The 25016-nt window shown below is 36.5% G+C and overlaps 1 protein-coding gene across 6 annotated transcripts in view; it reads left to right on the forward strand.

Annotated features, from left to right (window-relative positions):
• LOC121429494 (peripheral plasma membrane protein CASK-like) overlaps nucleotides 1–14830 on the forward strand; it is a 45101-nt gene extending 30271 nt beyond the window's left edge. For 3 of the 6 annotated variants that reach the window (XM_041626540.1, XM_041626542.1, XM_041626544.1), the window contains 9 exons: nucleotides 1508–1591; nucleotides 4781–4978; nucleotides 5415–5648; nucleotides 6727–6926; nucleotides 7624–7739; nucleotides 8269–8430; nucleotides 10295–10497; nucleotides 11656–11742; nucleotides 12710–14830. In XM_041626540.1, the coding sequence (XP_041482474.1) occupies nucleotides 1508–1591; nucleotides 4781–4978; nucleotides 5415–5648; nucleotides 6727–6926; nucleotides 7624–7739; nucleotides 8269–8430; nucleotides 10295–10497; nucleotides 11656–11742; nucleotides 12710–12886 (1461 nt within the window). In that variant the 3' untranslated portion in view covers nucleotides 12887–14830. Of the gene's footprint in view, nucleotides 1–1468; nucleotides 1592–4780; nucleotides 4979–5414; nucleotides 5649–6726; nucleotides 6927–7623; nucleotides 7740–8268; nucleotides 8431–10294; nucleotides 10498–11655; nucleotides 11743–12709 lie in introns of all 6 variants that reach the window. The other 3 variants (XM_041626539.1, XM_041626541.1, XM_041626543.1) reach the window with 1 other exon arrangement.
• The last annotated feature ends 10186 nt before the right edge of the window (nucleotides 14831–25016 follow it).

The following is a 25016-nucleotide window of genomic DNA, read 5'->3' on the forward strand; positions in this document are numbered from 1 at the left end:
CACTAATGCAGATCAACAATGTTCCATTGAGAAGCAAAAGTGTGCCATTACCATTAATTTTCCACAGCAATAAAGCCCTTCTGGGTTTCAGTGGAACATTTTAAACATATTTAAAGAATACAAAGCCATAAAAAACAAACATGCAAATCTATGAAGAACATGTATTGGAAATGTATATATTGGAATTACGCATGAATCGCAAAATACATGTATTTCATCCTTACATTACAGTACTCGAACTGCAATAACCATTTTTGATCGATTTTTCCTCCCTTTTCATTCAACATTGTATATGCCTCATTTCATAATTATGAACCATGGTATTTGTATTTTTTAATGTATTTTGACTTTTGTATGTTCCATTTTACCTTGCATTTTGTTCATATGCATATATCACTCAGAAATACATGTATAATTGTAGATAATTATAGAGCAGTAACTGTACAACCAATTCTATTGTAGTGTGTGGAACTTTCCTGAAGCAGAAATGACTACCTTTTCATTCATATTCAAGACATGTTATGGAATAACTATATTTCATATCATGATACAGCACCAGAATTTTCAAATCTAACAAAAGAAACACAAGTGTTATTTGTAAACAAGCACTTCTTGTTTTTTTTCTGAATGAATAAAATCATTCATGAATGAATAAAACTTTCCTCGTTGAGGCGTTTGAGACAGATTTGTCCTTCTCATTAGATCCAAACTGTACTTGCAGCAATGCAAGTTCAGCTATTTGCGTAAAGTAGGCCTATATGTACATTATATGGCTATTTGATGAATTACACCACCAAAATCGGTCTGTCCCCTTGATAACTCTCACTATTCTGGACGTGAACATTCATGAAAGTTTCATGCACTACTCTAGGATTGTACAGTTACTCAACACAGCATAGTGGCATGACATGGCGTAAATACCCCTCTCTCATATTACCCTCGTCATCATTTTAATCTAATCTCACTCTCACAACCACCATTAATAAACCATTCCATTTTTTAACCAATGCATGCTTTAAAATCACAATGGAATGCTCCTTGCCTTTTTAACCAAAAATATCAAGTAGTTACCCCAAGAAGGAGTAGATTGTAATATCCTACTCGTAAATATTAGTTTCATTGAAATTAATTTGGCATTGCTTTTAATTGCTCAGCAAAATGGAAAGTGGGAAAAGGCTAGAGTTTATAAAGAAAATGTCATATTTTGGATAATCCTATAACTTGACATAACATTCTTTTGCCCTTGGAAATAATTTTTGGCTTCGGAAAGGGTAGAGGCTCAGCCTCTGAAACGCTCCTTTTCCTTTAGAAAATGATTCTTTATTAAAATCCCAAGAAACATTACCCTTGAGGAACGTTCCTCAAACCTTGACAAAACGTTCTTTTGACCTTGAGGAGCGTTCCTTTTGAACGTTTTGATGGAGGGATATGTGAACGCAACATGTCTTGCCCTATGCTACCATTGCAGAACGTACCTCTACAGTCTGTGCATGTCACTACCGAACAGGTCTTGGAGCTGTTCAGGCAACACAATCAAGACAGCCAAGACGCCTACGAACTACAGGCCATCCTCAGTGATCCCTACTTCAGGGTAAGTCTCTGCATGACACTCGTAGGTGGTGTTTTCATGAAGCTATTCGTAAAGTTACGAGCAACATTAAGAATGACTGGCTATCCTTTCTTACGCACTAAACAATCTCCATTGATTATACCATTTACCATATTAAAGGATCACCAGTCGTTCTTAAAGTCACTCTTAACTTGCGAAAAGCTTTATGAAACACCCACCTGGGTGGTGTTTTCACGAAGCTGTTCGTAAAGTTACGAGCGACCCTATGAACGACTGGTGATCCTTTCTAATGCACTAAATGAACATTAATGAAAATTTGGTGTATATCATCTAACAAAATAAATAATTACCAGTCTTTCGTAAAGTTGTTCATAATTTATGAACAGCTTTATGATACACCAACCAGGAATCCTAGCAAGCCTGCCTTTATAGTTATATCCTTGTATAATAATAAGCTGGAATGTAATCTGAATGGATACGTAAGTGGGGAAATAGCTTTTAAAGTTCCTTGGTAAGAAACTACAGCCATATCAGCCATATCAGTCCTTTGGTTGCCTATCTAACCCAATGTACATGTACACTTGATTAATAAACAGCCAGAAGACCCATTTGGGTGCTACATAAGCACTTGCCTGATTGACCGACGCAAGTAATAGAGTCGGGCAAGTGTTTTGAAGTAAAGACCAAAACTACTTGCTCGAATTGGGCAAGCAAAATTCTCACATTAGAATGACCAAAATTAGGGTCGATATGATATCATATTGACCCTAATTTTGGTCATGGCAGGCAAGATAAAATCACTTTGGAAAAAGAAATGCAATAACAAGGTAGATCAGTTCATGTCAAAAGTGAGAAAAAAAGGTCAATGGCTTACAAAACTGCAATACTTTCCTTTCAAGAGGTAAAAAAAATTCAAGGATTTTTTGGGCGAAGTGAAAGAGATTTTTTGGCAAGTATATTTGAACTAATTGAAAATTTCCTTGCCCGACTGGGCAAGTGCTTCTGAACTGTTATATAGCTTCCTGCCTTTGGCATCCGCTTACACAAAACAGATTTTTTTTAATATATAAAAACTGAGGTATGTTACATTTAGGTTGAGGACCCTTCCCCCACTGTACACCCCTCCCCATGTATCTTTTTAACTTTGAGGAGACAAGTGTGTGAATTCTACAGAAAAGGGTACATATAGCACATTTTGAGAAGAATGAAGAGTATAATGATGCATATTTTGTCAAAAGATTTCATTAGACAACAATCCTTTAGGGATGCTTTTGAAAAAACCGATTGAATTTAGATACATTTGCAGTAGCAATATGTCAAGAAGATCAAGAGTGAAGATACTTTCGTAATTTCCCCTTTTCATACCCCCTTAGTTGCTTTTTAGAACAGGACGACACTTGATAGATAATCCGATAATTGATTTTAAAAATGGAAGACAGTACTTAGTTTATTGTCCCGGCTAACATTTTGGTGACAGAATCTGGCCATCTTGAACTTTAAGAAGATCCCTAGAAAAATGAAAAGGGAAATCAATGAGCAGATTGTAGGTCAACAAAAGTTGTCTGAATATGAATATGAAAAAAAAATATATCTCCCTGGTACCCCAATGAACTTTTCTTTTGTTTGCCCACAGATAATGAAACATATTGCCATTGTTCAAGATTATGTTAATGGATTTTATGTAAATATGATAAGTATTTGGTAAACAGTGTGGCGATATACAATCATTGTGGGCCATAATTTGAGTGCCATGGTATGCACAGTATAGCTGCTCGGAAATGAACGTGAATTTGGAAGGTATGATTTTAATATGCAATTTATTAAATCCTCTGTTAGTCTTGTAGTCATATTTGAATATTCCAAATCAACAATAAGAAATAGTTTCAAATGTCCTATTTAAATGCTGTATGACCTCCTTTAAGGCCAGGGTAATTATGCTGCATTACTTCAGAGCGCTTATAGACTTCTGATAAAGTAAGTGTTAAGCACTATATAAGCAAGTATAATTATATTTTTGCGAGAAAAAAAAAGCCATGACACTGGAGATTACATCCCTTTAAGAACCAGCTCGCGGTCATGCTTTAGACGCACATGGACTGTCAGTCATCGTGGTTTTAAACACTATCTCTCTTAATGAGAAAAGTCAAGTCAAAATGTCATGGAAAGCTTTAGGGAGGCTCATCGAGGTGTGTAGCCGAGAATGAAATACCCTTTATCTAGGTCACCATGGGAAGTATTGCACATGTCTGCTGCGTTATCTTGACATAGGGACTGTGCTACATTCTCATATGAGGGTTTTATATGCAATAAATGCAATCAAGGACTCTTTTTGTACTGAGGCAAAGGATAACAATCTGCTATAAAACCATATTAATCTTTCTTTACCATTTTGAGGCAAGTATTTACAGTATTGTGAAATGATATTTTTTTTGAAATACTTGAAAGACTCAACATGCTGTATTTGATAAAGAAATAGAATCTGCTAGCATCCATGCAGAATGTTTTGATACTGCATACTGGATTAGCCTGAGTAGATCTCATTAATTTCAGTATAATCATTAGGGTTATGCTGATTATCAAGACTTTGTGCCAGTACTTAGACTTATACCCATTGATACCCTACCTAATAATGACACTCATTACCCTACATGTAGTTGCACCTTTTCCCTTCATCAATTTTTTTTTTTTTGTATTGAAATATGATGATTGTTGACCAGGTTTTAAAATATCAAGAATTAATTGGACTTTCTTTCATTCTAATTATTTGACTCCCTTCTTTTGTTGACCCATGTTACCTGACTACTTGACCTTTTAACCTTTTAAGCCCCACAATTATGGAACAGACTTCCCCTTGACATTGGGAATTCAACAACTTTTATACATAATTTCAAGCTAAGATTAAAAACCTATTTATTCCAGTAGTATGTACAGCATATGGGGAGCTCTTGCAATGCAATAGAATGTATACAAATAGTTTTTGCGCAATAGAAATGCATGTTATTATTATTATGTGCATTTATATAGTGCCATTGGTATTCTCGTGTGCACATAATCTCAATCCCTATTATTTTCCAATTACAGTGAAATCACAATTGTTATGCCTTTATCCCCGTTATTTTCAAATGGAACGTTTAATATCATTAGCAAAATTTATGACTTCAGCTGACCTCAATCGACTCAAATGTGTATGTGACTTTTTCGTACCATTAGGCACTGCTACAGGCCCATGACGTGGTAGCCCACGAAGTTTACAGCGACCACGCGATCAGGGTGACTCCACCCCCTGTTATGCCCTACCTCAACGGAGACACTGAACTGATGCAACCGCCCAACGGCAACATGGACCAGACAGACGCAGTCACCAGGGTGCGACTTGTGCAGTTCCAGAAGAACTCGGAAGAACCCTTGGTAAGTGCCTTCTCCATTGGATTTTTTTCAAAAGAAACGTCCAGACCCTGAAGGTGGGGATTTTCTGATTGAGCCTTGTAGTATATGAAAGGATAAACATTTCTAGGCATTAGTTCATCAAACCAATTGTTAATAGTCTCAGTAAGACAGCTTCTGTGAAAAGTAGCAGCAATGATGATTGGTCTAGAATTTTGCAACAAGAAGTGCCTCTGCTAATAAGTTTCAGATCATTTATAAGATCTGACTTAGACACACACAAAAAATGTTCCTTCCACGTGACATCCAATTCAAAAGAAGTGTTAAGTGATAGTTGATACCTGTCATCTAGTTTGTAGCTTTCTTTGTTAATTTTAACCCTTCAATATTGTCTTGAAGTTTCTGTGGTAGTGATATGTTGAGCGCTTGCTCTGACTTTTCTTATGACATGACCTCACAGGGCATCACACTGAAGATGAACGAAGACCGACGATGCATTGTGGCTCGCATCATGCACGGCGGCATGATCCACCGCCAAGCCACTCTCCACGTCGGTGACGAGATCCGCGAGATCAACAATGTCTCTGTGGCCAACCAGACCGTCGATCAACTCCAGAAGATGCTGCGGGAACTCAAAGGCAGTATCACCTTCAAGATTGTGCCAAGCTACAGGAGTGCACCCCAGCCTTGTGAGGTAGGTCCAGTCAGAAATGATTCATGATCATCTCCCATTCAGTCAACAAACTGTGTGCGTCTGTACCTCCCTTAAATCATCTCTTCTCATATAGACTAGCATGGAAGGTTGTTTTGAATTCAAACTCTCTGAAAGTTATGCGAGCAGTGTCCTTTTGTAGCTTTGTTAAACATGAATCATATTGAAGCTCACCTTCAGTTTTGCTAGAATACAAAATATTCATCTGAAAATGATTAATTATATGGACTGGATGTGAAGATAGATGGCATGAGATTATCTGGCATTTTTCTCCCGATTTTTCTAGAATTGAATGTATTTCTGAAGTTAACTCTGTATCTTACTGTAAACTTTGGCATACACAATGGTTATGGACTTTCACTGATTCACTTAGTGTTAAACAAAAGAAAGAATATTATGTGTTGAAGAAATTGTAATGATGCAGTATGGAAATGTGATTTTGTAGTTGAAGTCGAAACATCTTTTAGATATAATTTCAACATCCGCATTTCCATCTCAAATCTATGTTGTCTTTCTGTTATTATGCCCACAATCATTATATTGATTATTATGGCATATGAACGTCAAGATTGACTTGACCAGAATTTTTGCCGGGACTGGCAGGTGCAATACACCGGGTGAACACCCTGCTCTTTAACAAATAGTGTATTGGCTTTAACATGCATAGGTTGTTTTCCGATGGACGGAGCGTTTTCCAACTACATTCACACCTCCACTGAAAACAGTGGTGAGGCATGCTTACACACAATGCTATAGCATCAGAGTTTTTGTTAGATGCGTTTTCTTTGATGTATTGATGTCATCATCTACATGATTTTGTTTTCACTATCCCTGTTATTTCAATATCTTGGGTTTCCCCGAGCTCTCAGATAGCTTATCCCTGAACGTTGGGAAAGCACCATTATTAAAGTCAAAAAGTCAAAAACATTTGTTTGATTTATAAGAAGCATTTTAGGAGTCTTATTTTGCTTGGTAGCATATATACTGCAGTGAATAGTTTCTGCACTTTATAAATCTATAAATTATTATTTTTACCTTGCCCCTCTCCTGCCCTCTACAGATCTATGTCCGAGCCCAGTTTGACTACGACCCAGGTCAGGACGACTTGATACCATGCCAACAAGCAGGTCTTAGTTTCCGTTGCGGGGATATCCTCCAGATCATCAGTAAAGACGATCATAATTGGTGGCAAGCCAGGAAAGAGGGTGAACCTCTTAACGGTACGGCTGGTCTCATTCCATCACCAGAGCTGCAAGAATGGTGGGTATTGAGCCAAATTGCATCTAGTTACGTGTTCTTCTTAACCAAAACACAAGATAGGGTAGTTGATATTTTTACAGAAGAAGTCCTGGTGGGTGTTTCATAAAGCTGTTTGTAAGATACGAATGACTTTACAAACGACTGGTGATCCTTTCTTGTGCTATGTGATATCCCTGTATAATTGATTTATGGCCTAAGAACATGTTCCAGTCGTGCATAAAGTTGTGCGTAACTTTACGAACAGCTCCATGAAACCCACCAGTGCAGATAAAGAAAACAAAATTAATTTCTGTTTCTGTGAAAGTAACTCCCGCAGGAAATCTGCAAAGCACCTTTCTGCCCCCCCCCCCCCCAGCACCTTAATCAGTCACACTGGCTGCCCTTGTAGACAACAGAAACTACTCTGGCCTTTTTGGTTAAAGTGGAGATAATGGCTGAGCTGGGGTTCGAACTCACAACCTCACTATCATAGTCCAATGCCCTAACCACAAGACCACAGTTTGCTCTCCTCTGCTCTGGGAGGACTGCTACCAAATATTGCACTTGTATACACGGGATTCTATGAAATTTTATGTAATGATATTGATTTTGTATTAGTAAATTAAATTTATGAAGTGTTGAATAAATTGCGAATAATTGAAAAACGTGAAATGTAATAAACAAACTTCAATCATATATTTTCATTATCTAACTACAGGAGAGTAGCATGTCTGGCAATAGAGAGAGCGAAGAAAGAGCAACAAGCGTCGTGTACGTGGTTTGGGAGAAGAAAGAAGCAGTACAGGGATAAATACCTAGCCAAACATAATGCAGGTTGGTGCCCTTCAAACTGTTATAAAACTTAGAAGAAGTTTGTAGGTTTTTGGTCTGACTTTATGAAAGAAAGTAAACAGATGATGATGATGATGAACAGCATTTGTATGGCACCATGTATCTGTAATAAACATTCAAAGGCGTCGGATTAGTTAATATGCTTGTGGTATGATTTAGGCAAATACCAATTTCAAATATATGAGTTATGTAACTATTTATATGACTAAACAATATTAATTGCTATTATAATCAACAAATTAATGCCAGTTTCTGTAGATTGGATTCCTTTTCTTTGCATTGGCAATGGATGATAATAAACATTACGTCAGAACAAAAAGAAAATGAAAAATATTGCTGAGTTCATTTTGCTGAATTGAGGTGCATTTTGAATAAGTAAGTTTTAGAGCAATTCTAACTATCTATAATGCATTAGTTATTTAAAGTAAAATCAGAAGGTTAATTCATAACAGGGCTGCTTCCTAGAGCAGTATAATGTCAAACTCTTTACATTAAATCTTCTTTCTTCCAGTATTCGACCAATTAGATCTTGTCACATACGAAGAGGTGGTTAGGTTGCCTGCGTTCATGAGGAAAACGTTAGTTCTATTAGGAGCCCACGGCGTCGGCAGGAGACACATAAAGAACACACTCATCACAAGTCATCCCAATAAATATGCATATCCAATCCCACGTAAGTATACTCAATTTTTTTTTCATTTAATCAAACTGGGTTGTTAAAAAGATGTCTTCAGTGACCACAGGGCTGGATTGCAGTTCTGTTATTTGTAGAGCAAATTCATCAAATAATAATAATAATGATAATAGTCAGTTCTTGTATAGTGCATAACACATTATAAATAATGTCTCTAAATGCTTCCAAAAGACTTGGATATTATTACCCTGGCTGTAGCTCAAGCAGCTGTTACGCGCTTGGCATTTCAAGGAATAAATTCCTGCCAGGTACCCATTCACCTCACCTGGGTTGAGTGCAGCACAGTGTGGATTGATTTCTTACTGAAGGAAACTACGCCATGGCTGGTATTTGAACACACGACCCTCTGTTTCAAAGTCTGGAGACTAATCCACTGGGCCACAACGCTCCACAAATCAAATATATCTTCATAATAAAAGTAATTTTAGCTATACAGTGCGTCCCAGAAAAAACGAAACCGAGATTTAGCGATGATTTATCATGACTTAATCATAAATAAAATAGACAAATGACCTATCAATGTAAAGCTTAGACTCTCCTCTTTCATCTGGTATTACTTAGATTATTCCTCATTCACGCATGAGTGAGTAAAAACAATTCGAAGAGAGGATGCCAAAAACTCACTTGGCGGGGGGTATCTGAATTTCAAAAAGAAAATCACATGACTAAAAAGTTAAATATCTGCATTTTTCTTTGATACCTCAATCACAGAAAATGGACAAGAATTAAAAAAGTTATGATCTCTCGAAATAATGGTTGTATTTCCCTAATTTCATTAAATAAACTTGTTTTCACTGGTTTCCCACAGAAGCTATCGCACGGTAACAAAAGACTTCATGCATGGCTGATCGTCAACAAAACGGAGTGTCGAGTTAGTTTGAACGCTAGCCTGTAAAACCTCTTCATTTTCTGAAATTATTGAAATTCGAGCCTTATTTCAAATAACCAGAACTTTGTCATTTCTTGACCATTTTCTGTAATTGAGGTATCAAATTAAAGAGCAGATATTGAACTTTTTCAAAATGAGGTTTTCTTTTTAAAACACAGATACGGCCCGCCAAGTGACTTTTTGGTACCCCCTTTTCGAATTGTTTTTGCTCACTCATGCGTGAATGAGAAATAATCTAAGTAATACCAGATGAAAGAGGAGAGTCTAAGCTTTACATTGATAGGTCATTTGTCTATTTTATTTATGATTAAGTCATGATAAATCATCGCTAAATCTCGGTTTCGTTTTTTCTGGGACGCACTGTATATCTACAATACATATGATGAATTGTTCTTTCCATGGTTAAAGGGAAATTTGGTCTGGGTAAATAAATTCATTCTGAAGAAACCATTAAAATACTTTTAAAAAAATGATTTATGCGAAAGCATAAAAAAAAATGGAAAATAGAATCTTGATAGCTTGAAAGAAACCAGAATAGGAAATTAAGAAAACTCAAGCAGCCAAGATAAGATTTTCCATGTTTGATGGGAAAGTTTGATCAGGGCGAATGATTTCACTCATATGAAAGCATGAACATGCAAAAGTGATTTGTGCGAAAGTATGATAACATGGAAAATACAATGTTGAAAGTTAGAAAGAAATTAGATTAGAAATTCAACAAAGTTTAAGCGGCCAAGATAAGAAGAATGTCCCCCCCAAAAAAAAGTAATCACCTTTTTCAAACATTTCATATGCTTTGCTGCATTAGTTATTATCTTCAATTCTTGTAAATGCTTTCCAAAAGCTGTATTGCTTTATTGGCTTTCCTGTTAGTGTTTTTAAAAAAAAGTCTACTGCAAAAAAAAAAAAATCAATTTTGCATTATTATTCTCTTTCTTCTCCTTTTTCACTTAGACACAACGAGAAGGTGTAAATCCGACGAGGAAAACGGCAAAAACTACTTCTTCGTCTCGCATGAAGAGATGATGAATGACATTGCCAATAACAAGTATCTTGAGTACGGCACGCACGAAGATGCTATGTATGGGACCAAGCTAGACACAATCAGGGAGATCCACAACAGAAGTCTGATTGCTATACTCGACGTAGAACCTCAGGTATGGGACTGCTAAGCCAGCTTAGCAAAAATTCATGTTATATCGCAAAAAAATGCTAAGCTATTGGAAATCTCTCTTTAGGATTACAATATACAATTTGCTGTTGTATATTTGATTAAATTTCAAGGATAATTTTGGACTTGTTTCCACTTGAGCAACAGGTTTAGGAAAATACATGTATGATTGACGTTAATGTTAAAAGGGAAGGGATATCTCAATTAGTACAAGTATTTGTGAATGCATTAAATTTTTACGCCATCCCAGTCGACAAATGCTGTGCACATGTAATTTAAATTAATGTTAATTTGTCACATATATATTTCTTGTTGCAAAAAATACGAATAATACCATGGTCACATTCGTTCTACGGCGGCCGTACGGCGAGTCGAAAACAGCCGTTTTAACATTTTTGTACCAGCTAAATATAGATGGTTTGAACAAAAATGAATAAAACGGCTGTTTTCGACTCGCCGTACGGCCACCATAGAGCAAATGTGACCAAGGTATAAATGATATACATGACCAAATCAACATATATATTCTTTGCACTAAAATACTTTGTGATTGGTTATTATGGGAAAGACCCTCTCGTCCGTTATTTTGTTAGTTTTCAACAGTATTTCACCCCAGTCTTTTACAAATCTTTTTCATAGAAAATAAGACACTTATAGCCTTGACTTTTATACCAACATCAGAAATATAATGTTCAATATACAGCCAAAAATTTTTCATTGAAATATTTTCACTGTGTGAGGAAGAACATGAGTTTCATTATTTGTTTACAAGGTGTGCATAATAATAATATTCAGTTGTTGTATAGTGCATATGATGTACCTTTTCATGTCTCTGTGCACTTCAAAACGGACTTGGATGTAATAATCCTCACTTCAAATAGCCCATCAAGCATTTTACAGTGAACAAGCATTTCTTATTTATTTACATATTTATTTATTCGGTTTAAAACATGGTACAAAGGTCCTAGGACCAGACTGAACTTGTTTACAATAATTACAACATAATCGTAGATGAAAATTTATAGTAACAACAGAAATAGGCTACTCAACATTGAACAAGGAAACTATTATTAACCTATAATAGTTTGCATAATTTCAAGGAATAAATGATTGACTGTATTTTGTCATCTTCTCTCGTATGCAGGCTCTGAAGGTTTTGAGATGTGCCGAGTTTGCTCCATTTGTTGTTTTCATTGCTGCACCAACTCTCACAGGCATGAATGATGTACATGTAAGTAAACTCAGTGAAGAAATACTTGTACCAAGATTTAATTTAATGAATTCGTGCATGATTTGACTTAGAGGAAAGCCCAGGAAAGGTATTGTTTTACTCTTTAAGGTTGATTTATTCAGAAGCATTTTGCTTATCAAAACAGTTGTATTCTCGATCCTTATTTCTTGAATTAAAAGCAATGTAAATGATGTGTGAAACATTGTTGATACATGGTTGAGAATGGAATCTTAAGAACTATAATATAAACAATATTGAGGATTTTCTTTTTGAAAATATATTTTTGCTATTCGTTTGTGGCCTGATGGCAGTTGACCTAAAAAAAGAATAGTATGTGATTACCTATACTGGGATGGCACGATTGGAGTGTCCTGTAGAACGGCAGTCGCCTTGTTTGAGACCACAGCTAGTTTGGGGATCAGTTGTGACTAGTCGGGGGGGGGGGGGGGGGGCAGGGCTGCGTCCCTTGCATGGGTTGTGACTCTTCAAGGGGGGCAGTAGGTATGCTAATGCTGCTGCTGATTTTTCAGTCACAAATATCTTGGAAGTGTGTGCACAGATTTTTTTTTCTTCCCGAGTAATTTTTTTTAATTGGTATGACCAATACTAAATGCAACACACTCCAATATTTAGGATATTTTCACAAGGCCTCCCTAATGCTTACAAATGTCTTTACATTTTCATTCTCATCATCTTATTCTCATTTCGATGTGGAGAATCGTGGCCCAGTAGATTAGTCTACAAACAAATCCCAACCATGATGTAGTTTCCTTCAAGGAATTAATCCACAGTGTGCTGCAGGAAATGATTCCTCAAAAAGCTGTGTGCACCTGAATTGGTAGCCTAGCTTGGCCGCGGTAATAATAATAGCAGGGCCCGCTAGGAGAACAGTTTTCGGAACTGAAGTGGCTACCCTGGGTAAATATACCATTATTATTATTCGATTTTATTCTCTTTGCTATTACAGGATAGTAGCCTGGAAAGACTTGCCAAGGAATCCGAGCTCCTCCGCCAAGCCTATGGTCACTTCTTCGACCTGACCATCGTCAACAACGACATCGACGACACGATACGCACGCTGGAGAACGCCATGGAGGAGATATGCACCACGCCGCAGTGGGTTCCGGTCAGCTGGGTCTACTAAGGTCAAAGTTCATTCTATCCATTTCCTGTTTTTTTCCACGGGGTGGGCGTCGACCCGCTCGGATTGTTCTCAATTTGCACACATTTCTATGGTGTTTCTATCACCGGTATTCTTACTTCGCATTCACCGTTAACAGCCACTGGTCTGAACCCTGACTTCTGAATTCTCTAATTATCGTTGACTCTGACGAGGGATAATCATCCGGTTCCAGTAGGCAATGGATTAACCTTTATGATTACTGATTCGTCTAATTATCATGGACTATGAGCATGGATCACAGTTCCCGAAGGCGATGGGTTAACCTTTATGATTACTGAATCGTCTTATTATCATTGACTATGAGCATGAATTACACAGTTCCAGATGGCAGTGGGTTGATGTATATCCTGAAGTCTGGCTGCCTTTTGCAACGAGTAGAGGCCATGTATGGAAGGGCAGTCAACCGTGCAGGACTTCAAATCAAGGTTGTTCAGCTTTCACAGAATCTAAGAATGAGACTGCAATAGCCACGTTGGATTCATAACTGTTATATATGATTCATTTTTATATAAGCACTGTTCATTCTGTCACTGCTTTCAAGTGAACTGTTTGAAAATGATCGAGTACCTATACTCGGCAATGGAGATCACCAGTCCCAGCATGTTTATTGCTGGAATTATGTTTTCAGAATGCATCGAGCGTTGAAAGTTTGGACTTCGGCCTCTGCTGACATGATGGATCCCCAATTGCATATCCCATGATTATGATAATGACTATAATAATCTGATTTTATGTAAAGCTTATTATATTAGGATGATGTCTTTGAGAGCTTTACAGATATGTGCAGGCATATCATAACCCTGGTCATCGGATCATGGCTTACCCGGATGCAGTGTATGCACTTCCTCCACTCCCTGAGGAAGCATTCCAACATGGATTTCTTAACTCATTTGCAAAGCATTCTACATAGGCTTTCGCATCCTCGGGAGATACCCATTGAACACCTGGGTGGAGTGTGGCTATGTATGGATTGATGCCTTGCCAAAGGATGCTAGGTCAGTGTGGGATTTGAACACGTGACCCTCTCATTACAAGGCCAGAGTCAGAACTGCTATCACAGCGCTTCATTCGATCATCCTGCACTGTGCACTCTTAGAGGAAGCCATCCAATATTTGCCAAGATTTACTTTTTGGAACCTACTGTCTAATCATGTGTACTCGATTAAAAGAAGAAAATACAAGAAGCCTAAAGAATTAATAATATCTTTGGTTTGTATGATCAATTATATGAATCTTTCGAAACTTGAATGATATTTTTATCATATTACCAATATGTCATGTGTTTTATCGCCAATAAAAGAGGCAGGTAATGTCTTTGAGAACACGTTCTGTGAGAAAATCATTGATATATGTATGGAGTTTGGTACCATTGTTAATATGAAGAGGAAATCGATGAAGTTAGTGAAAGCTGTCACTTATCATGGTGAACAGTCAAACTGTTAAAACTTCATGGTATTTTATCTGGATCATTGCACATGCAATGCAATTGCAAACCTGAACTTGTGCATCATGCAGACATTTGAAGCAATGGAAACATGCCTTTGATATTGAAAATCAAACTGCTTTGAAAACTAACATACTGCCAAGTCTATGGGTTTCTTACATTTTTCTTGTTGGGAATAAATCGACGTTGTGTTTGAGGCTACAGGAAAGAAATGGTAGTTAGTGGAATACCTTACATATTGGTAGCTTCATATCAGGATATTTTTTTTTCTCTGAGATTGATTATGAAAATTGACACATTGTATTTGAATTTTAGGAATTAGTGGCACACGCAAAGAGCTTTCTGAGGAAAGTATGTTCCAAAATTTGAAGTATTGCCACTTGTATTTTTCTGAAAATTCCTGAGCATCCCCTAAGTTCTTTTGAGTGAGCATTTGTCGTTTTCAACTGCCTTGGCAACTGGAGAAATTAAAAGCACAGCCTTTCCTAAGGTTCGCATGCATTTCATATGATTGTTCCAGATTGTTAACCCTTTAACAATGAATTGCATGGGTTAAACTGGGTCTTGTAACACAAAGGTTAGCGATTGATCGTACGCTTGATCTTTACAATTGATTGTACATTGTAGTCAGTGCAATCAATCGTAGGTAAAGGTCCAACGATTGATTGCTAAGATCTGTGTTACAGTCCCCTGATCACTCTGTGCTGTTCAGTTATTGTTTTCGTGGCCCAGACATGAAGTAGTGTGCATGCAGTGCGTTGTAACTGAAAGGAAATGGCTCTATCAGAGATGCCAAGTTCAAAGACCAGCTATGCTTGAGATTTTCTGTGAATCTGAGTGAGGTCACAGTCATTATGTACAATGTATATGGGGATAGGCTGTGATAGTTGCGTGAGACAGAGATTTGAGGGGATGAACAAGAGTCCAAAATGCTTGAGTCTCACGCATAATGCTTGAGACTTGGTAGCTCTGCTCTATATCAAATAACTCTGTTTTTATTGGACTTAAATGAAGAAAGGAGTGTACCACAGTACACTTTCTGCACACAATATGTTGCAGTTAAAATGTACTCCAAACAATTTGGCAGTCAAAATGCCAATCTTTGCAACACTGCTGCTGCCCTCCGTGGATTTTCTCTGACTTATACCATGGTCACATTTTTTCTACGGCGGCCGTACGGCGAGTCAACAACAGTCGTTTTATTAATTTTAATTCAAACCACCTGTATGTAGTTGGTACAAAATATGTTGAAACAGCTTTTTTTCGACTCGCTGTAATGGCCGCCGTAGAGCAAATGTGACCATGGTATTACTGACATATATTTCAATTCACAACTCAATGAGAATGAACTGCATCGCAGAGAGAAGACCTTTCTGAGACTTAATTTTTCAACGCTACATTCATCTTTCTCATCTTCATATTTCCTTCTTTTACCAACAGACACTTTGTATATCTATTGAAAGTGTTGCAGATATTTTTGAGTTTTTTTTCAGCATTATACAATATAATTATTTTGTGAATCTTGTATGGAAATGAAAATGAATATATCATCCTCTGTTTTTGTCTTTATGTTTCTTTGTATCTAAGCCAATGAATTTGTATGAGAGGAAATTTGTATATATTGACTTATGAGGAAATATGCTTTATAGCTGTGAAGGCAAAGTGTAACGATGGAGGGCGTAGGATACGGCGCAGACTTCCAAATAATCTGTAACATTAATTTGCAGCTATGTAATTGAATGCGTAACTTATTTAGTTTTTGCATTCCCCCCATAGATTATATCGTATAATTTAATTCATTGAGATTGTTGAAACTCTTCGAGCCTTTCCTCAAATCATGGATTGTGAACCAATGTCGCACTTGCACTGAAGTGATTCCTCTTTGGTACGTATTTATAGATAACTTATATTACCTTAGCTTTATTTTGTTTGGTGATCATTTGATCCAAAGCACAGTATTCTACGAGTATGCGAGGACACCAGACATCGATAGGTTCAATTTCTTGGGATGTACCGCCCAATGTGGTCGTTGATAAGTATATCATGGTATATAAATACAAATCTACTACCGTCACTTCTGCATACTTCTTAATTGTCCTTTTCCCCTTCTTCTTCTGTCATTTTTATCATTCATCTATTCCTTTTTTTTTGTTTGGTATGAATTATAGAACTTTGATTTGAGAGTCTTTCATTTCAAATTGACCCCTTCTCTATCTCTGTCTTTCTCCCTCCGTCAGATTTCCTTTGTCTCCCTCCCTGTCTCCCCCTGTCTCCTCCCTCTTTCTCTCTCTCTCGTTGATCAGTTTATTTTTCATATTTTATATATGCTAAATGAAAAACTTTAGGAGGGGGATTCTAAGCATTTTTAAGGCAAGAATATGTATTACCATAGGACCAAACCCTTGCCATTGATTCTGTTCGCTTGTAGATACGTGACCTTGCGATGCCCTTCACCCATATGTCAGTCATACCTTGGGCAATCCACCCTCATCATCCTTTAAGTAAAAAGCGGGGAAGTCATTCGCTGATTCGACCTGGACCACAATCTTGTGCAAAAAATAAATTGCCATTGCTATCACATTTCCCTCCTGTATTTTCTATTTGTTTTAATTTTTGTTTTTTTGTCACAAATATTTGTTCCACTTACCAAATATTGTTCCTCCTTCAATAATTTGAATTGATATTTTGTTTTATGGGAGATGTTAGGACTTCAATCATAATTTCTTATTATGTTAGTGTTAACCTCACTGTAATCAACACAGCTATTGCACAGATTGTTCTCCTCCCCCTCACTTGTGATACTGTTTTGAATGAAATAGGACTTGAAATCAAAATCCAGTCTTTCAAACCACTCGATAGTGTGATGCACAACGCAATAAGAAAAGGTTTCACATACTTTTCATTTGGAATTCAAAGAAAAATGAACAGAGTAAGAAAGTTTTCATGGAATTCGGGAATGATAGTTTCCAAACTTCATGAAGAATGTATACATGTATAAGGTAGCATTTCAACTGCTTGTAACTACGAAGGGTCATATTTCATGTTTAAACTAATAATGCAATCTGTAAATATCATTTGTGAATAGCATTTGCATGTTGTAATTTAGTATTGTAAATTACCCATGTAAATTACAATTTTAAATTATGATATGCTCCCCCTTTCAGGCATTGAAAATTGCGAAGAATGACATTGGAATTGAATAACGTGATGCTGATCACCTCCGATGATCCATCGTGAGTGATGATAACATCTAAAACAAATACATTGAAAGCCATAGTTGATTTCATGGTATGAAAGTGAAGAAGGGTTTCAGGTTTGCCTTTTTTCACTATTAAATACCGTAGTTGTTTTAAAACCAAGATTGAACGTTGAAAGTTGGTAACCATGGCCCCCTTTCATGAAAAGTTGCCATGAAATGATCGCAACTCTTGCTGGAATATCACCTTTTATTAGAAGAGCCAATCAAAAAGTAGAATTTTCACTGTTGCCATTGTAGTTGACATTCCAGCAAGACTTCATAATTATATCATAGCAACTTTTTATGAAATGGGGCCCAGGTCTTGAAATTATTTCACACCTCTTGCTACTTTATGTACACAATTTACATTAAACAATTTTACAGTGCCCAGTAGCAGAAAAGAAACCATTGATAATTCAAAATATGTATTACAATTTCCATTCAATGATTAATATTTAGCCTGTCTGTTGATCATTCCCCCCCCACCCCAACTCAATTTGAAATCTGGGGAGTATTTCATGAAATAAATAATCACTGATTTTCACATGCTATTTGTTATAAGCTATTGAAATCCTGGCATCTGATTGGCTCAGAAAAAAATAGTCGGCGAAAAATCACTGACATTTTGTGTCATGAAAATGCTCCCTTGGGGACCCACCAGTTTCTCGCCATTTGAGTATTATTTTTGAAATTTGGGGAATATGTTATATCAATTTACAAAGTTTGGTGGATTTCATATTATTCAAGTCTTGCTATTTCTCTTGGACTAAGTACATGAATCTGTTCATTTTAAGCTTGTATTTTCAGCATTTGGTGAAGACTTATGACTATAATAATTTACAATAATTTTATTCAGTTATGAATAAATGTGATGTCTTAATTCAGGAATTAACACAAAGAAGAATATGAAAATTCTTTTAAATGAGCTATTTTGTGCTTTATATTTCTGACGTATTTATCTTGAAATATTGTAAAATTGTTGTGTAATCTGTCTGTGCTTGCTTGGTCGTAAAAAGCACCTGTTCTAATTTCTAAATGGGTGAACTCCATTCAGGATTACGCTTTTGGTCCATGTTTCATTAGGTCTAATTAGTCTTTGGGTCTGATTTCCAGAAGGTCCAATGACCGCTTTGGCTTAGTTATCCATTGGTCTAACTACTGTTTGGTCCAACCACCAAGCTATATTTGCCAAACCGAAAATTAGAATGTTAAGATAAATAATCCTTGCCAAACAAGATATGAGGACTCCTGGTTCTTAGGCCTAAATGAAATTGAGACCAGATCATTGTAGACCATTTGGTGTTTGACTATGTGGAAATTAGACCAAGTGGCAAGAGACCAAGTGAGACAAATCATGCCTCAAATTGCACTTAAATTTGTTTAGATGATTTTCCCTTATGGCTCAGCATATTTTTTTTGTTATTCAATGTCCAAGTATTATGTATGGAATGTTCTTAATTTTAGAGAGAACGACAGCGTGCACTACACTTTATGGGTAGGGGACGATGAGTTGAGGAGTGAAATAAAAAATTGTACATGAAAAAAAAAATGCATTTAACTTTCCTATGACATAATGTTATTGTAAATGTTATTCATATTATATCTGAAAAAAAAATAAATGAAAGATACTACGACATGGCCGTTTTGGCATGTTTGCTTCATAATTATGTATTAAATAACATGTGAGTGACTGAAAGTGATGTATTTTCTTGTCTTTATTGAAGCTGTATTTCTTAGGGTAAATTGCCAACTTGTCCTCTGTCAACTCGTCCACCATATGGTCTACCTTCATTTGGTCTAAAGCCTTTATGTCCATCAACGTTTCATCTAACAACCATTTGGTCCAGTCATCACTTTGTCTAATCACCATTTTGTCTATTACCATCTCATCTAATAAACAGTTGGTCTAATACCCATTTTCTTTTCATTCATTTTGCACACTTAATTAGACCAAATGGTATATGGACTAAATGGCTATTGGACCAACTGGTTATTAGATGGAAAGGCATTAGACTAAATGTGATGAGTAGATGAACCGATGGTAGACCAAATGATGGTAGATTAGTTGGCAATTGGACGAAGTGGCATTAGACGAATTGGAAATAAACCTTTCTTAGTCCGGCAGCCAAGGGGGGTAAGGTTGCATTGGAATGTCATAGTTTTTTTTTTTTAACTGATTTTGACTGGTGAGACCTTCTATTTGAAGAATCTACATGCTGGAGCTCTGTCAGCATTGAGCAATTTGAGATATACGCGAAAATCCAAAATGGCCGCCGGCCAGGGTGACCAGACGTCCCGTATTTTCCGGGATTGTCCCGTAATTTGCTCCTTTGTCCCGGCGTCCCGACAAACCCTTCCCGGGACGCCTATTTGTCCCGTATTTCTGAATATTGAACAAAATGTTTTTAATACATTAAGTGACAAATTTTCATTAAATAACCAACAGATGACAAAGCAGAGACAACAATTAAATCGATAACTAAACTTTTGCAAGTTCTGCGATGATTTTCTTGCTAATTCATTGCAAACTAACTGGTCCTCATGGGTGTCGATCACGGGGGGGATGGGGGGGATATATCCCCCAATATTTCAAGAGAGGGGGATGGCCTGTATTATCATCCCCCCCCCAATAATTTAGGGTAGAAAAATTATAATAATGATGATGAAAAAATGAAAAGTTTGATCATGATGATTATAGTATGCCATCAATCAGTTTGTTTCCCTCGCAATTTGTGTATATTGTTATTAAATAAAAACATTCTTTTTCAGGACTATTAAACAGATGGGTGGAGGTTCAAGATGAAAAAGAATGAAATGTTTATGTATCTGATATTTTTTAACACATGACATAAAAGGACCCCAACGAAAATCAACTTTTGTTGATAGGGTGTTCCATCCCAACAGTGGTGAATAAATTAATTTAAATAAATCATTAATTCAAAAGGGTGGAAAAATAAACGGGAGTAAAAGGGTGGCAAGATAAATCTCTAAGGAATGACGGTAAGCCCGATGGCGCACGAGAAGCCACACAGGTTGTAATTTGTGCTAGTCTTAATTGGTCCGAATCTGCATTTTATCATCATGCATTAAGAAGAATAAAGATATTGCCAGTCAGGTTAGATTTAAGAGAGAAGTTGTATACACAGAGGCGTCGATCCTGGGTGGGGGGGGGGGCAGGGGGCGATCGCCCCACCAATGAAAATATTGGGGGGCAAACATATCGTTTTGCCCCCCCCCCCCATAATTCCGCATGTGCAACTAAAAATAAAATAAGATTGTAATGCTACACTGAAATCAGCAAGCGAGATTGAGATACCAACTCGATTTTGATTTAAAATCGTGCTCAAAATGTCTGCTTTTCAGATTGGAATATAAAAATTTTCAGCTCGCGCTTCGCGCTCGCATCATGTACCAAAAACCCATACTTTTCATGATTATATAGGTGAATAGAATGTCCCGTTTTCAATTCTAAACCTCAAAAGAACTTTGATTTGCAATAATCTTTTGTTGGATATATATCTTCCATTAAAGTGTCTTTTTTTCCAGATCAAAATTTTCAGCTCGCGCTCGCATCTATTGTTCTTCTAGATACCCATCTTAATCATTGGTACCAAAAATGCTTAGAATATCAAGCTTTCAGGTCAGAATATAAAGAAATTTCAGCTCGCTCTCTAGTGAGATACATGTATCGACCCTCCACATGAGTTCCTACAAACAAACCTTAACAGGTACATTTTTCCTGTTTTCATGACATACTAAAAAAATTTAGCTCGCGCTTCGCGCTCGTATTGTTGGTGAAGGTGAGATATGTGTCTCTTTCTCATGAGTTATATATATATACATATATAGGTCTATGTGTGTGGGTGAGTTTGTTCGTTTGTTTGTGATCGAGCGCCTTTGGAACGTTGATTCATAATTTTGCCACCCCCCATCTGAAAAATGGATGGACGCCCCTGTGTATACATCATGCTCAATAAACAGATCACTATGTACATGGTCCAGTCAATTTTTGTCATTTTTTCTCGGTATAAGTTTAGAATAGGCTTACTTGTAACACAAATTGAATTTTCAAAAAAAATATACAAGTATAGTACACTACAACAATGAAGGAATTTCCAAGAACACCATGCATATATATCAACCACTCCCAAATGTCCTAACTTGTGATTTTAGTGGGGGTAATGTTGAAAGATCCCCATCCACAAGAACATTTGTGTCAATCATCCCCCCAACCAAGAATACCGATCGACACCCATGGGTCTCCTGCTTGTGTGTGGCAGGCTACTAGCTAGGCATGTAGGATCGGAGCAAATTCTCAATGGTGCAAACAATCTCGCATTATGAACAGTTAATTTTTCCACCAAAATAATCACAAAATCGGCGGGAAATTCTTATAATTATATTATGGATTCTCAGATTAAACGGATTTGGAGATGTAATCGGAGGAAAAAGTTGATTTTTTTTATAGATCTAGTTGTTTCAGCTTTCGTTTTGGATTTTGGTGTGTACAATGGTTTATCTAATTTTAAGTTTGACAATATGTTTCACTTTGAAATTTTATTCATTTCTAAAACATTTTACTTTTTGAAATTTTTAAAATACATTAAGAAAAACACCAAATAACATTATGAATTTTATTAGATGAATGGAATTTTTTTTTTGCTTGAAGTTTGAACTTTTTTTCTTTTCTACCCTATCCTTCCTGCTTGCCCTATTTTGTTCCACATAGTTTTATTTCCTATCATTCTTTCCTGAACATTTTTTTTCTATATTTGTTCATTTTTCATTCTTTCCTTATTTCTCTTACTTTCCTTTTTTTATCAAATTTCCTTTTTTATCTCCTTCATTCTCATCTTTCCTTAAAATTACCCTGGCTTCCTTCTCACTTCCTCTCCTGTTTCTTTTTGTTCTTTCTCTCCTTCCATTATTCTCTCATTTTTTCGTTCTCTCCTCCCTTCATTCTTCCTTCCTTCCCTCCCTCTCTTTCTTCTTTTATTTTTTCCTTCTAATTCTTTTCCCTTATTCTTTCTTTCTTTCCCTTCCTTTCTTCCTCCTTCCCTCCCTTTTTTCTTTCTTTCAAAAAATTAAAATTTCTTTCTTCCTCCTTTTTCTTACTTTTTCCTTTAATTCTCTCCTTTAATTTGTCTTTCACAAATTTATTCATCTTCTCTTCCTTTCTTTTTATATTCATTTCAAAGAATGACGGAAACCTTTTTTTTTATCTCTTCTTTTCGTTCTTTCATCCTTCTTTTATTCTAACTTTCTGTTATTTTTTCATTTATTTTCTCTCCTTCTCAATTCATCTCTTTTCTTTCTCTCCTTTATTCTATCGTTCACCCTCCCTTCCAATTCTTTATATTTTTTCATAAGTCTAATACTTTGTGTGGGCTTCTTGGTTGATCTTTGTCAATTGTCCCGTATTTCATTTTGTGAAATCAGGGGGGCGTTTCATCAATATTTTCGTCCGACAAGTTGTCAGTTCTGACAACTTTCCTGGATTCTGATTGGTTGAGAAGCACTGTTACTATAGTAAATGTCGGATAACATAGGACTTGTCGGATAAAACGTCTGACAAGTCCTTTCATGAAACGCTCCCCTGGTCACCCTGCCGCCGGCAGCCCGATCTTGGATTTTCTGTTTACTGACTTTAGCATACCTAGAAGTTTAGAAACTTGGGAGTTAAAGGTTTTAGGGGGCGGAGAATTCAAATCTGAAGTTATTTTTGGGAAAAAACAATGCATTGATGTCAAAATATACAGATAGCGGCCATTTTTTAAGATGGCCGCCATATAACATGTATTATATTGTTTATTTCCTGTATAGGGTACTTAGAATTTTCAAAACATGTAATATACTGGTTTTAGGGGATGGAGAGTCCAAATCTGAGGTTTATTTGAGGATATAACCATGCTTTGATGTCGAAATATACAAGAAGCGGCCATTTTCCAAGATGGCTGCCATAGAACATGCATTATATTGTTCACTTACTTTAGCATACGTGCAATTTTCAAAACATGGAATATACTGGTTTTAGGGGATGGAGAGTCCAAATCTGAGGTTTTTTGGGGGATATGACCATGCTTTGGTGTCGAAACATACAAATAGCGGCCATTTTCCAAGATGGCTGCCATAGAACATGCATTATATTGTTCACTTACTTTAGCATACGTGCAATTTTCAAGCCTTGGAATATGAAGATTTCGGGGGATGGAAAATCCAAACCTGATGGTGTTTAAGGAATGTGATCATGTTTTGCTCTCAAAATATAAATAGCGGCCATTTTCCAAGATTTCCGCCTTGGAATATGCACTATTTCGTTTACATACGAACCTATAATTTTCAAAACATGGAATATAATGGTTTTAGGGGCCAGAGAGTAAAAATCTGTGGTTATTTTGAGGATAGGACCATGCGTTGATGTCAAAATGTACAAAATATATGAAGAAGATGGCCACCATAGAACAAGTATTACAGTAGGCCTACCGTAATTATATACAAGCAGATTCCTTATTTATCAGTCATTTTCTTTTTTCTTTTTGGACTAGGTGGAAGGATTAGGATAATGAACATTATTATCCATACAGACAATTTTAGAGCCCAAATACAAGTGTTATTTTGTTGGTGCACTCGACCCACTTAAAAAGTTTGTTGAACTCGCCTAATATTTTTTCCGAGGTGACACAATATTGAAAATATTGGACGACTAGAAGGGGAATTCCCGAAATGTACGCACCACTCATCGCGCGCGCATGCAGTTTTCAAAGGCAAATGCGCACTGTGTGTGGAACTGTGACTGCAGAGTGATGAACAATTCCTATTAATTTTTTTCTACAGAGGCTGCAGTAAATCTCTAAATGCAGAGAAAACCAACAACTGTTAGGAGTTATATTCGCTTTAATTTCATTTTATCCTATAATAATTTGAATATATTTTAGAAATTGAGGCACAGGAAATACTATTTTTTGCATGATAAATCGAGTGCGTAGCTTTAGGACCCCTTCCACATCGGGCGGCGAAATTAAGAGGTTTTCGAAAAACACGACGGGATTTTCGTATTAGTGAGTTTTGTGATATTTTCTACTTGGTTAATGATCTTTAGAATGTTTGCCACAAATTAGTGAAATATAATTTGTTGAAATATTAAAATTGGGACAGTTTTTATTGTTTGAAAACAAAGTGCGTAGCTTTAGGTCCCCCCATCATACAGCAGAGTCAGAGTTCTCAGGGCGGGAGGGTAAGTTAAAAATTATTTGCTAAAATTCTCTGTATGAATAATAATCATAATACTGGATGTCCCATTTTTCGGTCAATACAAGGAAATATAGGACTCGCTTTGCAAAATATTGGACTCGTCTTCGACTCGTCCAATATTTATGCAAAGCTCGTCCAATATTTCCTTGTATTAACCT

The sequence above is a fragment of the Lytechinus variegatus genome, chromosome 16 (assembly GCF_018143015.1).
Source record: "Lytechinus variegatus isolate NC3 chromosome 16, Lvar_3.0, whole genome shotgun sequence".
NCBI lineage: Eukaryota > Metazoa > Echinodermata > Echinoidea > Temnopleuroida > Toxopneustidae > Lytechinus > Lytechinus variegatus.